The 13,468-nt window shown below is 32.6% G+C and overlaps 1 protein-coding gene across 2 annotated transcripts in view; it reads left to right on the top strand.

Annotated features, from left to right (window-relative positions):
- Positions 1-13,468, top strand: part of CETN3 (centrin 3) — a 15,898-nt gene extending 2,430 nt beyond the window's left edge. For both annotated transcript variants that reach the window (XM_067731208.1, XM_067731209.1), the window contains exons 3-5: positions 1,256-1,370; positions 7,520-7,711; positions 13,067-13,468. In XM_067731208.1, coding sequence (XP_067587309.1) covers positions 1,256-1,370; positions 7,520-7,711; positions 13,067-13,110 — 351 coding nt within the window. In that variant the 3' untranslated portion in view covers positions 13,111-13,468. The remainder of the gene's footprint in view (positions 1-1,255; positions 1,371-7,519; positions 7,712-13,066) is intronic.

Here is a 13,468-nt window from a genome sequence, read left to right as displayed (position 1 = left end):
TGTTTTGGTTTTGATTTTTCAGATTGAGGGAATGTTATTTGTTTTTTAATTTGAACATGTTATTAACAGTCTCAACCTATTTTCTCTGGTGCAAACAACATAAGTGATGTCTGATGTTGACACAATGCTAATGGGGGAAAAATGTCAATTTTAGGTTTTAGAATTATTTATAAAGAACCAAGGGGAAATTGGTGTTGAAGGTAGTTTGGGTCTTAAACTCAGCACAATGCGAAAGATAGTATTTTTGTATCTCTTTAGCTCACTTTTCCCCTGTTTCTTTTAGTTACCCAGCTTCAATCCATTCTTCCTTTGTAATGTCTCTTCCATTTGTTGCTATTCTTATTATCTTGGTTTGGGATCTTATTTTATATCTGGGACTTCCTAAATGGTTTCTCCATTTCCTGTACACTATCATTAGATTCGTCTTTCTAAAATTCTTTCATCATATTATTCATTGCTCATAAACCCTTAATGGCTCCTCATTGTACACTGGATAAAGTTCAGATTTTTTTCATTTGTATTGAATGCCCTCCACACTTTTACTACCACCTACTTTTCTCATTTGCTAGCTGCTTTCTTCCGCCTGATCTTTTCCCATTCAGGTAAGGTAAACTGCTTTGTTCATTGCATTTAAGACTATTTTTTATTTCTGTGTGTGTTTTAATACTAGTCATTCTTTTCTAAATGCCCTTCTACTCTACTTCATCCATATACGATTCAAGGAACAACTTGAGTCTCTCCAAATAAGACTTCTTTAACCAGTAACATCTCTCCTTCCTGTTACTAGTAACTAGATCTCTTCTTTCTCTAAGGTCAGGTTCTTAGACCACCTACTTGATAACTAATCATGTTGAGTCTGATGAAAATTCTTATTTTAATTTTTTTAATCTCTTCTGTGATATAACTTTTTAATATTTATGGTGTGCCTTTTTTTGGATTTGTTAATCCTTTGAGAAAAAATAACTTATTAAAATTATCTGTGCACTGAAGTCAGTACATTGTAGAATGTATTCTATAAACACTCACTGATTAGTTTGTCATTAAAAAAAGGATATATAAATGAAAAAAATTGCTATTTAATTTCAGTAATGAAGAAGAACTATCACTGTTACTTTAGAGACATAAAACATGCAAAAGAGTGTGTGCTTTATTGATGTGTTGTCGTCTTTTAAGTAGTAAAAACTTATTTAAGAACTGGAATTCACTTCTTTTGTAAAAAATGTTTATAATTTGCTTTTCCCTTTTAATCCAAAAGGTGGCAATGAGAGCCTTGGGGTTTGATGTAAAAAAAGCTGATGTACTGAAGATTCTTAAAGATTATGACAGAGAAGCCACAGGGAAAATCACCTTTGAAGATTTTAATGAAGTTGGTGTGTATTTTACAATATTGTAAAGACTATTTTACAATAGTCTTTGTAATCAGTAGTTTATTAGGAAATTATCTGGTTACTATCAATATTTTTAGAAGTCTCTGGGTTATGGAATTTTGCTATTGAACATTGCTGTGTAATGTGGATCTTATTTTGGGGTTTTTTTGGTACTCTTTTTTTTTGCTAATTTTCAAAGAAAAAAATAAGATTTATAGCTTCACTGTAAATGGGATTTATCTTTTTGTCTTTTGTTCTGAAGATTTTAACCAAGGAACTATTGTGTAACTTCTCCTGGGAAGATGTCTTTCCATGTAATATGTACCTATATTATGTGATAAAACTAAAAGAGTGATCAAAAAATTATTTCTCACAGTAAAAGATAAAATTTGGTATATTTTTGTTTGGAAAATATTTCCCAGCACCATCCTAGTATGTGATTTTTGTTGGCAAAGTGGAAGGAGAGGAAATTGGTAGCAGTTGGTATCTTTAGCTGTATATGAAGTGCATGCCTTCAGGTTGACAAAGCTTATGAGGGGCTACCTACTCTGGATGACCTTGATCTCAGTGAATAAAGTCATCTCTTTAAAGTTGCTGGTGGGGAGAAGATTGTAGTAAGGGAGGCAGTTGGCAGACTGGGAGCAGGAGAAAACATTTTAGAACAAGCCACTGGGTTATAATATCAGCATATTATTTAGTTATTTTTAGATATTTAAAAAATCTAGGAAAATTCATTTACACACAGACATACAAACCCTTTATTTTAAATATTCAACAAGGGGCTTCCCTGGTGGCGCAGTGGTTGAGAGTCTGCCTGCCGATGCGGGGGACATGGGTTCGTGCCCCGGTCCGGGAGGATCCCGCATGCCGTGGAGCGGCTGGGCCTGTGAGCCATGGCCGCTGGGCCTGTGCGTCTGGAGCCTGTGTTCTGCAACGTGAGAGGCCACAACAGTGAGAGGCCCGCGTACAGAAATAAATAAATAAATAAATAAATATTCAACAAGAAGTAATATGAGAAACAAAAAGAAATGGCAGTTAGTATGTGTGGAAAAATAGATTCATATCATTAGTAAGTTCTTTTAAATCTGAAAATTCAAACCAAAAGGAAGGAAAAAAGAAATTAAAGAACAAATAAATCTAAAAGACAAAAAAAAGCACTGCACAGAAGATCCCCAATTTATAAACTAATAGATGACTATTTAGAGAGGCAGCTTGTCCCTTTGGAGAGGATATTCTTTTTCTTTTTCTCTAGTTCATAGAATTATTTACTTGAGAAGAGGTAGAGAGCCATCTTTATTTTCCCAGTATTGAAGCTTTCTGGGGTTTATGATCTTAGTTCAAGTTTCAACTTAGATTGTTTACAGAAACAAGGATCAGGATACAGTAGAAATGATACTACTAGGAAAGAGCTATAATTCAGGTACATTTGGTACAGTGTAGTGGTTTAGCATGGACATTTTGGAACCAGGTTGCCTGGGTTTAGATCTTGGTTTTGCCACTTACCAGCTGTGTAACTTGGTCATTTTACTTCTCTGTGCCTCATTTTCAGCTATAAAATGGGTATAGTTGTATTATCTCATAGGGTTCTTAGGAGGAATAACTAAGCTAAAACTATGTAAAGTATTTAGAAAAGGGCCTAGTATGTAGTAAGTTCTATTAAGTGTTTGTTGGTATTATTATTTCAAAAATTAGTCTTTGTTTCAATGGCTGGAAAATATATATATCACTGGAACATAAAAATATTCTGCTCCATGTATTTATATTTTTCTCATTACCCTTTTCCTGTAGTTGTAGGTTATTTTAAGCACTATTTGCCTCTAGTAATTTTACAAAACACATTATTTCATCTTAGGTGAATATAGTTTTAAAATTTTGATTTTATTAGCAGTTGAAGCCAGAGTCCCATGTAATCTCTACCTTTCCTGACCCTGCATCTCTTCTATGTTATTAACAGAACAGAAATACTGGGTTCCTTCTAGAATAAATGGTCATGAGTAAACTTCAGCCTGACTTTCAAAGATCAACCATTTGGTAGGCTTAGTACATACTTTAACTATCCTAAGGTTACCTATTGAGAATATCAACTGTCAAATAAAATTTTATTACTATTTGGGAATCAAATAATCAAAAACTATTACTTTCCCCATTTTTTAAATCATTTTAAAATAGTAACTGGCCACAGATGAATATATGTTTTATAGTTTGGGACAAATAACTCTAAATCAGAATATTTGAATCTTACTTTTTATCTACTATTACTGTTTAAGGATATTGTTCCACAGATATTTACAGGTATTTCTAGATAAAGTTTGGCACTTCATATTCTTTCCAATGCTAGAAAAAAGTATTAAAATATACTTAATGTAAGTTTAGAATTTAGACAGCCTGAGGCTTGTGAGTTACAGGTGTTTTAGGAATTGCTGCTTTAAAGTAAGACCAAGATAAGTCAGCTATTTGTACTCATCTATTTTTGGCATGTACTATTTATTATTTTATTGCCTATTTAGAATAGAATATTATATTGTTTTTTGTTTTGCTTAGCAAACATTTGCTGAATTTTTTGGCATTCAGTACTGTGCTGGGGTGAGGGAGGGGAATTAATCACAAGTTACTAAGAGGTTCTTTCAAGGAGCTTACAATTTAAATGCGGGTGATAACAAGCTATGATGCTCTGTGGTGACTTATAATTTTGTATAGGGCAGTAGTGGCATACTGCAGCCCTTGGGCCAAATTCAGCTGTTGCCTGTATGCTGCCACATCCATTCTTTTTTTAAAAAAATTTAATTAATTAATTAATTAATTTATGGCTGCGTTGGGTCTTCGTTGCTGCGTGCGGTTTTTCTCTATGTGTGGCAAGCGGGAGCTACTCTTTGCAGTGGCTTCCCTTGTTGCAGAACATGGGCTCTAGGCATGCGGGCTTCAGTAGTTGTGGTGCATGAACTTAGTTGCTCCGCGGCATGTGGGATATTTCCCGGACCAGGGCTCGAACCTGTGTCCCCTGCATTGGCAGGTGGGTTCTTAACCACTGCCCCACCAGGGAAGTCCCTGCCACATCCATTCTTTTATGCTGCTTTTGTGTTACCATGACAGAGTGAGTGGTTGAGACAGAGACCTTATGCTCCCTCGCCCCCCCCCAAAAAAATAGCCTAAAATATTTACTGTCTGGTCTTTGGCAGGAAAGTTTGTCAATTCCTGATCTAGAGCAATTGAAGACTTTGCAGAGGGGATTTTTAATTTAGGCTTTGGGAACAGGAATAGGATTTCATCACAAGGGGAAAATTGTGGGAGGGGTATAGAAAGGCATTCTAAGCAGAGAAAACAGCAACAACAAGGAGTAATAACAGACATGTAGCACGTTCAGAAAACTTCAGTTAGTCTCCTGCTCTAGAGGATAGGGAAATAACTGGAAAGGTAGGACTGGGCCAGCTAGGTTAAGTCTTGCATAACACAGAGTTTGGACTTTAGTCAGCAGATGATCTATGTCAGTTTTTAAAGAAGAGGAGATAATATGTTTTAGAGAGGTAACTGTTGAGATTATTAAAGATGTGTTGGAGGGAAGAGATTGCAGGCAGAAGATACAGTTGGCCCTCCCTATCCCTGGGTTCTGCTTCTGTGGATTGAAAATATTAGGAAAAAAAAAATTCCAGAAAGTTCCAAGGAGCTAAACTTGAATTTGCTGAGTGCCTGGCAATTATTTACATAGCATTTACATCATATTTACAACTATTTACATAGCATTTACATTATATTAGGTATTATAAGTAATCTAGAGATGATTTGAAGTATACAGGAGGATGTACATAGATTATATGCAAATGCTATCCGTCCCAGATTTTGGTATCTGAGGGGAGTCCTGGAACCAATCCCCCATGGATACCATGGAAACTGAGGGATAACTGTAATAGACTTTTTATGCTGAGGGTGGTGAGAATAAAAAGAAAAGGGGTACATTCAAGAGTAAAAAAGGTGGTAACCTCAGTACTCTAGGGTATAAGTAACTGGGTTTAAAGTTTTAATGTGATGTTTTTGAATTTGCTTTATTAAGTGATTGTTATAATGTATAAGGGCTGTCTATTTTGAGTAAGTACATTTTTGAGAGTATAATTAAATCATTTGAAAATTGAGTTACATGGACAGAAATTTGTGAAATAGATTGAACCCATCTTTACTGCTTGTATGTCAGTCGATTTATTTTCATTGAAAAATAAATGTATTTCTTATAATTCTACTTTGTAGAATAAGAATAGAAGAGTAAGGCATGGAGGATAGTCACCATAAAGTTACAATGTTTTAGCTGTCCAGAATGATGGGTATTTATAGTTCCAAAGAAAAGTTGCATTCTAAGGCAAAGTATTGATAAAAGATTATATAGACACATAAGTCTGAAGTAACTAACACAATTAAAGCACCAGTGGGATAGGAATTTATACATCTTGGAGCCCCATCTGTTCCCCAGATCACCCTGTTGCTTCTTTAAATACATTAATATTTTCAGCAAGCTGCTTTTTTGGTTCACCTGTCATGTAAATTATTTAATTGGTGAAGAAAATTTCTTAACACTTTTTTTTTCCTTGTCCTGCTTTTTTGTTGGGACTAAATTCAAAATAAGTTGAGTATGAGCCATAGAGTTAAGTGTGGTATTTTATTTTGGTGTTATGGCTGTATATATGCCAACTCCTTTTTAACTGAATATTTATGAGCTTTGATGATTTGCATACTTATAGTAATATACTTCAATTAGTTACTTGGAAGACTTTTTGTATAAAATTAATGGATAAAAGAAAACTATTGAATATATGTGCAGATGATTTAAGATTAGCTTGAATAGGTGCTTATTCTAAAGCTTATTCAACCAAATATGATGAAAACAGCAGCAAAACAACTATTTGTGGGGGTCTTGAATTGTATTTTTCTTTTGGGTACATTAAATATTCCAGTATTTTCCATCTATAAGCATTTGCAAATTTTTAGTGATTCTGTAAACGTCAACAGGACTGAGTTATTTTTATGTTTTTGCCGTACACGGGCCTCTCACTGTTGTGGCCTCCCCTGTTGCGGAGCACAGGCTCCGGATGCGCAGGCTCAGTGGCCATGGCTCACGGGCCCAGCCGCTCTGCGGCATGTGAGATCTTGCTGGACTGGGGCACGAACCTGTGTCCTCTGCATCGGCAGGCGGACTCTCAACCACTGCGCCACCAGGGAAGCCCAGGACTGAGTTATTTTTAATGGGACAGTGAAGGTCATAAATACGTCTTGTTGTAGTGGTAGACTAGCATGTAGAATTACTTCAGAGATATTTCCTTTGATATTTTCAGAATTTTATCTAGTAACTTAAAGAATTTTATACCACAGATTTAAAAATTTCTGTTATTATGGCTATTGATTAAAGACTGTGGTTATATTGAAAGTATTAAGTTGACTCTATTATTATATATTATTACATTTAGTATTTTAAAATAATTATTACTATTGAGGCTTGAATTTACTCACATTTAATTTTAATTAAGCTGTCTGATAGTTATTATCTTGATGAACAAAATGGATTTGACTTTAGAGAGATCTCCTTTTCAGACCTTTTTTTTTTCTTACTACAGTCAGATTCAATCCTTTTAATAACTACTTTTGAGAAACCAAGAGGTTCTTTTAAATCATGAGGATATGAATGGAATTTTCATCTACTGTCTGAGATTGTGGTTGTATTAAATTTGAAGAACAATCAGTATTACTATTAAGTTTAGCCAGCAATTTTTATCTAGTTGGTTTTAATTGTTTTGTTGGTATATCATCTCTACAACTAGGTTACTCCTAGACTTGTGTGCTTGATGTCAGTGGAGCCTAGTACAATTCTTGATAATAGTAAACCTTAAATAAATATGGTATAAATGTAGTTTTCAAAATTTTGCTTATGTGTGATATAGTTATACTTATAATAGGATAAATTGTTGATAATGTAAAGGTTAAATTCTAAAATATGGATTTGGTTTTTCTAATTTTCTGTTTATCTCTTTGGGCTTTTGGACTTTGGCATTTTTATTGTCAAACTAAATGTTGACAGATTCATAGCTTTAATTCTCATCTAATAATTAGTTGATTTCACAAATGAATGCCTTTGAGACTATAAAGGTTTACTTTTCATATTTTTTTAACTATAGTGACAGACTGGATATTGGAAAGAGATCCACGTGAAGAAATATTGAAGGCATTTAAACTATTTGATGATGATGATTCAGGTAAAATAAGCCTGAGGAATTTGCGACGTGTTGCCAGAGAATTGGGTGAAAACATGAGTGATGAAGAACTTCGGGCTATGATAGAAGAATTTGATAAAGATGGTGATGGAGAAAGTAAGTTTTAAGTAAAACATATATTCCAAATATGCCTACTGTACACATATAGTAATTTTTTCTAAAACCAAATGATTTTCAAGACCCTTTGCAAACTATCTATTTAGTGTAAATGTTTTTCATCCTATAATGGGATTTTTGCATAAATATTTCACATACTCAGTTTAGAATGAAGCAGACCTTTAAAACCAACTGTACAGATTATAGTATGAGCTTCCACACTTCAAGAAACTGCTTTACTTTTCTTTGAGGTGAAATATCTCCAAAATTTCAGCCACTCAGTAAAGTCTCAGCCTTTAATGTCTTCTTCCTCAACCTACATGCACGTCTAAGTTCTGTTGAGTCTACCCTCCAAATATTTTTAATCTGTTTTATTTCTTTGTTTACTGCTACTGTCCTAATTCAGGCCCTAATTTCTTTGTAGGAATGTTATCATAGCTTTGTTCATTATTTCCTTGAATGCCTGCTGGGTACAGTGTTCTGTGTGCTGACTGGTGCTACCCAATCAAAGAGGCTGATGTTGTCCCTGCTCTCACTGACTTTACAGTCTCTTGTAGCTTCCTAATTGCCCTCTATGCCTGTAAGCCTCTTTTCTCTTCCTAATTTGTTCTAGCAGAATTCTTTTCCTAAAATGCAGGTTTGGTGATGTCATTTTCCTGTTCAAACACTTAGGATGATTCTTCAGTGCCTATGGAGTAAAGTCCAAAGTCTTCTATGATCTGTCATACCATAACTATCTAGTTTTATTTCCCACTGTATTCTTCTACTTTCTACTTTAACCCTCACCTCCCATATAGTATACACACTTTGACAAAATATACTCTGTCCTATCTTTTTATGCTGTGCCTTTCATCTCATGCTATTCTTTAATCCTAGAATGCTCTAATTGCCAATTGCTGTCTGCTAAAATGTTAGTCGTTCTCTCAGGTTCATTTTAAACTCCGTCTTTTTCTCAAAAGCCTCCCTCAGTGGTCTCTGTTTATAAATTATGAGATTTCCATTAAGAGCCCATAACATTTAGAGAAATAAACTATTTTGACCTTTTGTACACTGCCTTCTGTTAGTTATATACATGTGTGTCTCTCCAGTTATATTGTGAGCCATTGAAGAGCAGTTTGGAATCATATAGTGTGAAAGGCCTGAGGCTTTAAAATCATACAGACCTGGATTTGAATTGAATCTCTACCAGTTACTTAGTAGCTCTGTAATTTTGTGCAAGTTTTTAACATTGTCTGAGTCTCAGTTTCCCTATTTATAAAAATCAGAATGGTAATACCTTTCCGGATGGTTGTGAGTATTAAATGAAGATAATTGAAGGTGCCTAGCATTAAATGTAAGCTTGTTTTCCTTTTTCTTCTTCGTCTTTATATTCTCCTGCATTTTCTTGAACATGATGAGTACTCTGACGTTTGTTGACTTAAGCAGCGAGGAGTGTGCGTTACAGTAGATATATGTTGCTATAGTACCAACTATTCATTTTTACATAAAAAAAAATATATATCTAAAACCTTGGAAATACTGGATGCTTCAATAAGGAAATAAGACAGTAGCAAATAGTTATCAGCTCAAATTGTCCATTAGAATTGCGCATTATTGTGCTTTCTCATTATATTTATGTGACTATTATTTAAGCATTATACAACTTTTCTATTTTTAGTACTAGCTCTTTGAAGGGTATCGATATAGTTAGTTATATTTTAAAACAGAGATGATTAAAACTTGAGAAAACTTAAAGGACTTCTTAAGCTGTAATTCTAATATTTGGATTTATAATCCGCTGTCTTCACAGTTAAAAAATGTTTGTGTCTTCCCTAGCTGTTGATTATTACCCTAAATTAGCTTTAAATGAGTTCCTTTATGTAAAGGTACTCTCTTCAGTGGTAGAGAGGATCTTGGTGTGTCTTTTTCATCCTCCAGCTACTTAATATGTGTCAAACGACCAGAGTTATAAACAGTTTCTTTTTCCTGTACTAGGCTCATGCAAGTTAGGTTTTAGTTATTAGCTTCATTTGACATTAGAATAAAATACCAGTTAGTAACCTGTTCTTAAATTCAAACTTCATGTGAAACTTTTCTTAGAAAATGTGTCCGTTTCTTGCATACCTTGCTAGACTGCTCTACCTGCTGCTTTTGAATTTGAGTTCACACCTGTGCTCCATTGCTGGGAGATTTATTTTAGTACATCCTTAAAACATTTCTTTGGTCCTCACTGCTTGCATTATTCCACTTTAAGTCACTGTACAACTGTTGCTTGGGCATCTTACTGTCATTTATTCACATGACTAACAGGCAAATAACGCTTTTTTTTACTTCTTTCCAAGTGATTGATTACAAATAAAATAACAGGCAAATAACACTTTTTTTTCTTTTTTCCAAGTGATTGATTACAAATAAAATACACCTGACACATCTTTTATTGTTAAGACTTGTCTTTTTTGGGGGGGATAGGAGGGTGGTCTTATCATATTAAAGTAGTCTAATCCAGTAGTTTCCAATCTGAGATGTGGGTATCTAGGGGTGGAGGCCTTCTGAGGTATTGTGCAGGGTCTGGGAGTTCATGTATGCATCAAATATTGTCTGTAGACCATACGAATAATAGCATTGCACATGCATACATATACTGCTTTTTTCAGTTATATTTAAATGCTATTGTGATTGATTGCAGAGTTTATATAGCTATTTGACATTATCTACTTCTCAAACGAGATATACTAAGGATAGCTGTTATTGTGGCAAGTCCAGAAAATTATTATTGAAAGGCATTTTCATATTCAGAAACAATGAGAACTCCAACCCTAATCTATTTAGTGTGGCTTTGGGTTACTGCCTTAATTTATATTGGGTTTCTGTAGCTATCTGAAAATCTGCCCATTTTTGAAAAAGTAGGAAGTTAGATTTTATAATAATTTATTAATCTGATCACTTAATCTGTTTTTTTTTTTTTGGACTGTAGGCAGAATTTTTCTTAGATATAACTAACCTGCTTTCTTTGTATATGTTAAACTGGTAAAGATCGTAAACTTTGCTACCTTTTTTGGACTTCAGTAATTGTTCTGTTTTTACGAGTTTTTCACACTTCAGTATTTGAGAGCAATGAAAAATTTTTTTTTTATTGTATGTATAGAATAATAAACATGGTGAATGAGGAATTAAAGGAAAAGAAGACATAATACAAAGTATAAATACAGCTGTGGTAATGATATAGAAAGAATCCCTCCCAAGATATATAAAATAAAATATAGTAAATCATTTTGGAAAAGTGGAAGCAACATTTAAAAAACCAAAGTGGACCATCTTCTAAATAATTATGATGAATGTTAACATTTGTTTAGTACTTTATATATGTTAGATTCTGTGCTTAGCATGTTACATTGTGGATTATGTCGCTTAATTTACATAATAGCTTTTGTGAAGTGAATACAATGTTATACCCATTTATGCATAGGATACATGCATATATATAGATGAGGAAACTAAAGCTCTGAGAGTTTAATAACCTGTCCAAGGTTATTACAAAGCTAATACATGGCAGAGCCAGACTTAAACTCATACCTCCATAATGACAATATGCTTTTAGCCATAACACTGTATTGCCTCTTGTGCTATAAAGTAAAATATTAATTAGGTTTCTATGTTTATGGAATTTTTAAAATTGCATACTATTATAGGAAACAGTGTGTTAGTAAAATATTCAACTGACACTTCAGATATTAAAATTTGTTTTTTCCCCTCAAAGCCAGATGGTCTCTAAGGTACTTAATTTCTCTAAAATTTTTTATTTTAATGGCATGTAATAAGATTTACCCTATGAAATGATTGATTTATGAAAATATTATTTAAAAAGACAGTGTAGAAAAAAATGAAGTGTCATATTTTTGATTCAATATATATTTTATCAAATGCCTATTTTAAGGTAGGTATTGTGTTCCTTACATCAAGGAACTTCATATAAGTATGATTGATAGAGAAGGTTATAAAACCAAATGTATAAAGGCATCACAGATTCTCCTAATTGTCTGAAAGTCTCACTGACGATAAAGGACCTAGTTTAAATTCCTTAGCCACTTTCTTCCCTTCAGCTTTTAGGTTCACTTTTTTGGACTTAAGTATTTTGTTTTTAGGTATGAAATTATGGAATAGTTTAAAATACTTTTGAAATGCTACAGTGCTTTAAAGTGTTTACATATAAATAACATAAATATTGATTTGCTTTGTTTTAGAACTATATGAAGCTTAATTTGGAATTTGAGTATTGAGAGTTTACAAATTGAGGGAAAAAAGTTTTAGATCTTTAAGTAACAAAACATAAGTACTTTTCAGATTTTGAATATTTTAATCATGGCTTTATTATGCTATTAAAATAATGTGTAGTCAGATCATTCCAAGGCTGCTTTCCTTATGTTGTTTTTCTTAAAAATATACCCTTGTTTCCTGTTTTGGTCTAGATGCCTCACTCTAGATTTTTCTAAATCAGGGGTTCTTAAATGAAGGTACATATTGATGAAATTGTTTAAAATTTTTATATATTTTGATTTTTTTTTAACTAGGGAGAGAGGGGTCATAGCTTTCATAAGATACTGAAATGTATTCGTTTAACTGCAAAGGTTAAAGATCAGTACTACAATTTATAAAATCACTGAAAGTATTTTCGGTTTTGTATTACAGGTTTTGTATTCTGTTCTGTGTCTATCATAGTGTCTTGTAGATGTTTCATATTGAATGCATGAATTCTTGGTTATTTATCAGCTCCTGGACGGCTCATTCCTCTTAACTCCTTATAGCTTATTTTTTGCAGTATTTTTTTCTTTAACTATGTTTCAATTAGTTTTTCTTTAAAATAGGCTTTTAAATATATAAAAGTTCCAAAAAACAATGATTTGACTTTTTTTCTAATTCTAATACATTTTTATCCTTCAGAATTCTAACTTACGTGTGTGATATATTTAAGCTTATTTATTAAGAAAGGGTTTGCTAAATGAACTAGTACAATAACGATTATCAAGAGAGTTTAACTATCTAAGAAATTTAAAATTTTAAGTTTTTAAAACTATTTTCTTGTGTATAAATATTATGATTATGATGGATTTTTTGTAATTTATATACTAGTATGTCTTTTTCCTAGCTAATACTATAGAATATTAATTTATATTATTATATTTTATGTATTTTTGTATTCATGAAGTTCAATTTAATTAACGTATTCAACTTCCTACCAAAGAAGTAAAAGCAAAAAGCTATGTTTTGGTTTATTAAGAATTTTGTATAATATAAAATTTAAAGTTATTTAGTAAAATAGTAATAGTGTTCTCTGAAAAAAATTTGTATTTCTGACTTACATTTTCTTTCTTACCACAGTAAATCAAGAGGAATTCATTGCTATTATGACTGGTGACATTTAAAGAATTACAAGGATAAACACTAAGAATGTTGCAGTTATCATCTTATATTCTATTTTTGTGCCTGAAGCCGTGTTTAAAACAAAAAACAACTTAGTTCTTTTTTCCAAAAGGACCAAAAATAAGCATCTTATGTATTCATATTTTACTACTGTTAAGTTTCTTTATATGAACAGTATTGTTAGTACTCTAATAGTTTAGCTTTGTATTTATAATATAGCTTTTATATATAAAGTTTAAAAAATTGAATCATGTGGTACACATTTTTTGAAGGTTTTTTATTTAGCATTAGTAGTCACTTTTGGTGCACATGTTTTTCAGACTTTCCTTAATAAAATGTTTATTTTTTAGTATTTCAAAA

Source organism: Pseudorca crassidens, chromosome 3 (assembly GCF_039906515.1).
Source record: "Pseudorca crassidens isolate mPseCra1 chromosome 3, mPseCra1.hap1, whole genome shotgun sequence".
Classification (NCBI taxonomy): domain Eukaryota; kingdom Metazoa; phylum Chordata; class Mammalia; order Artiodactyla; family Delphinidae; genus Pseudorca; species Pseudorca crassidens.
Note: the sequence above shows the minus strand (reverse complement) of the source record. Positions and strands in the feature narration are given on the sequence as shown.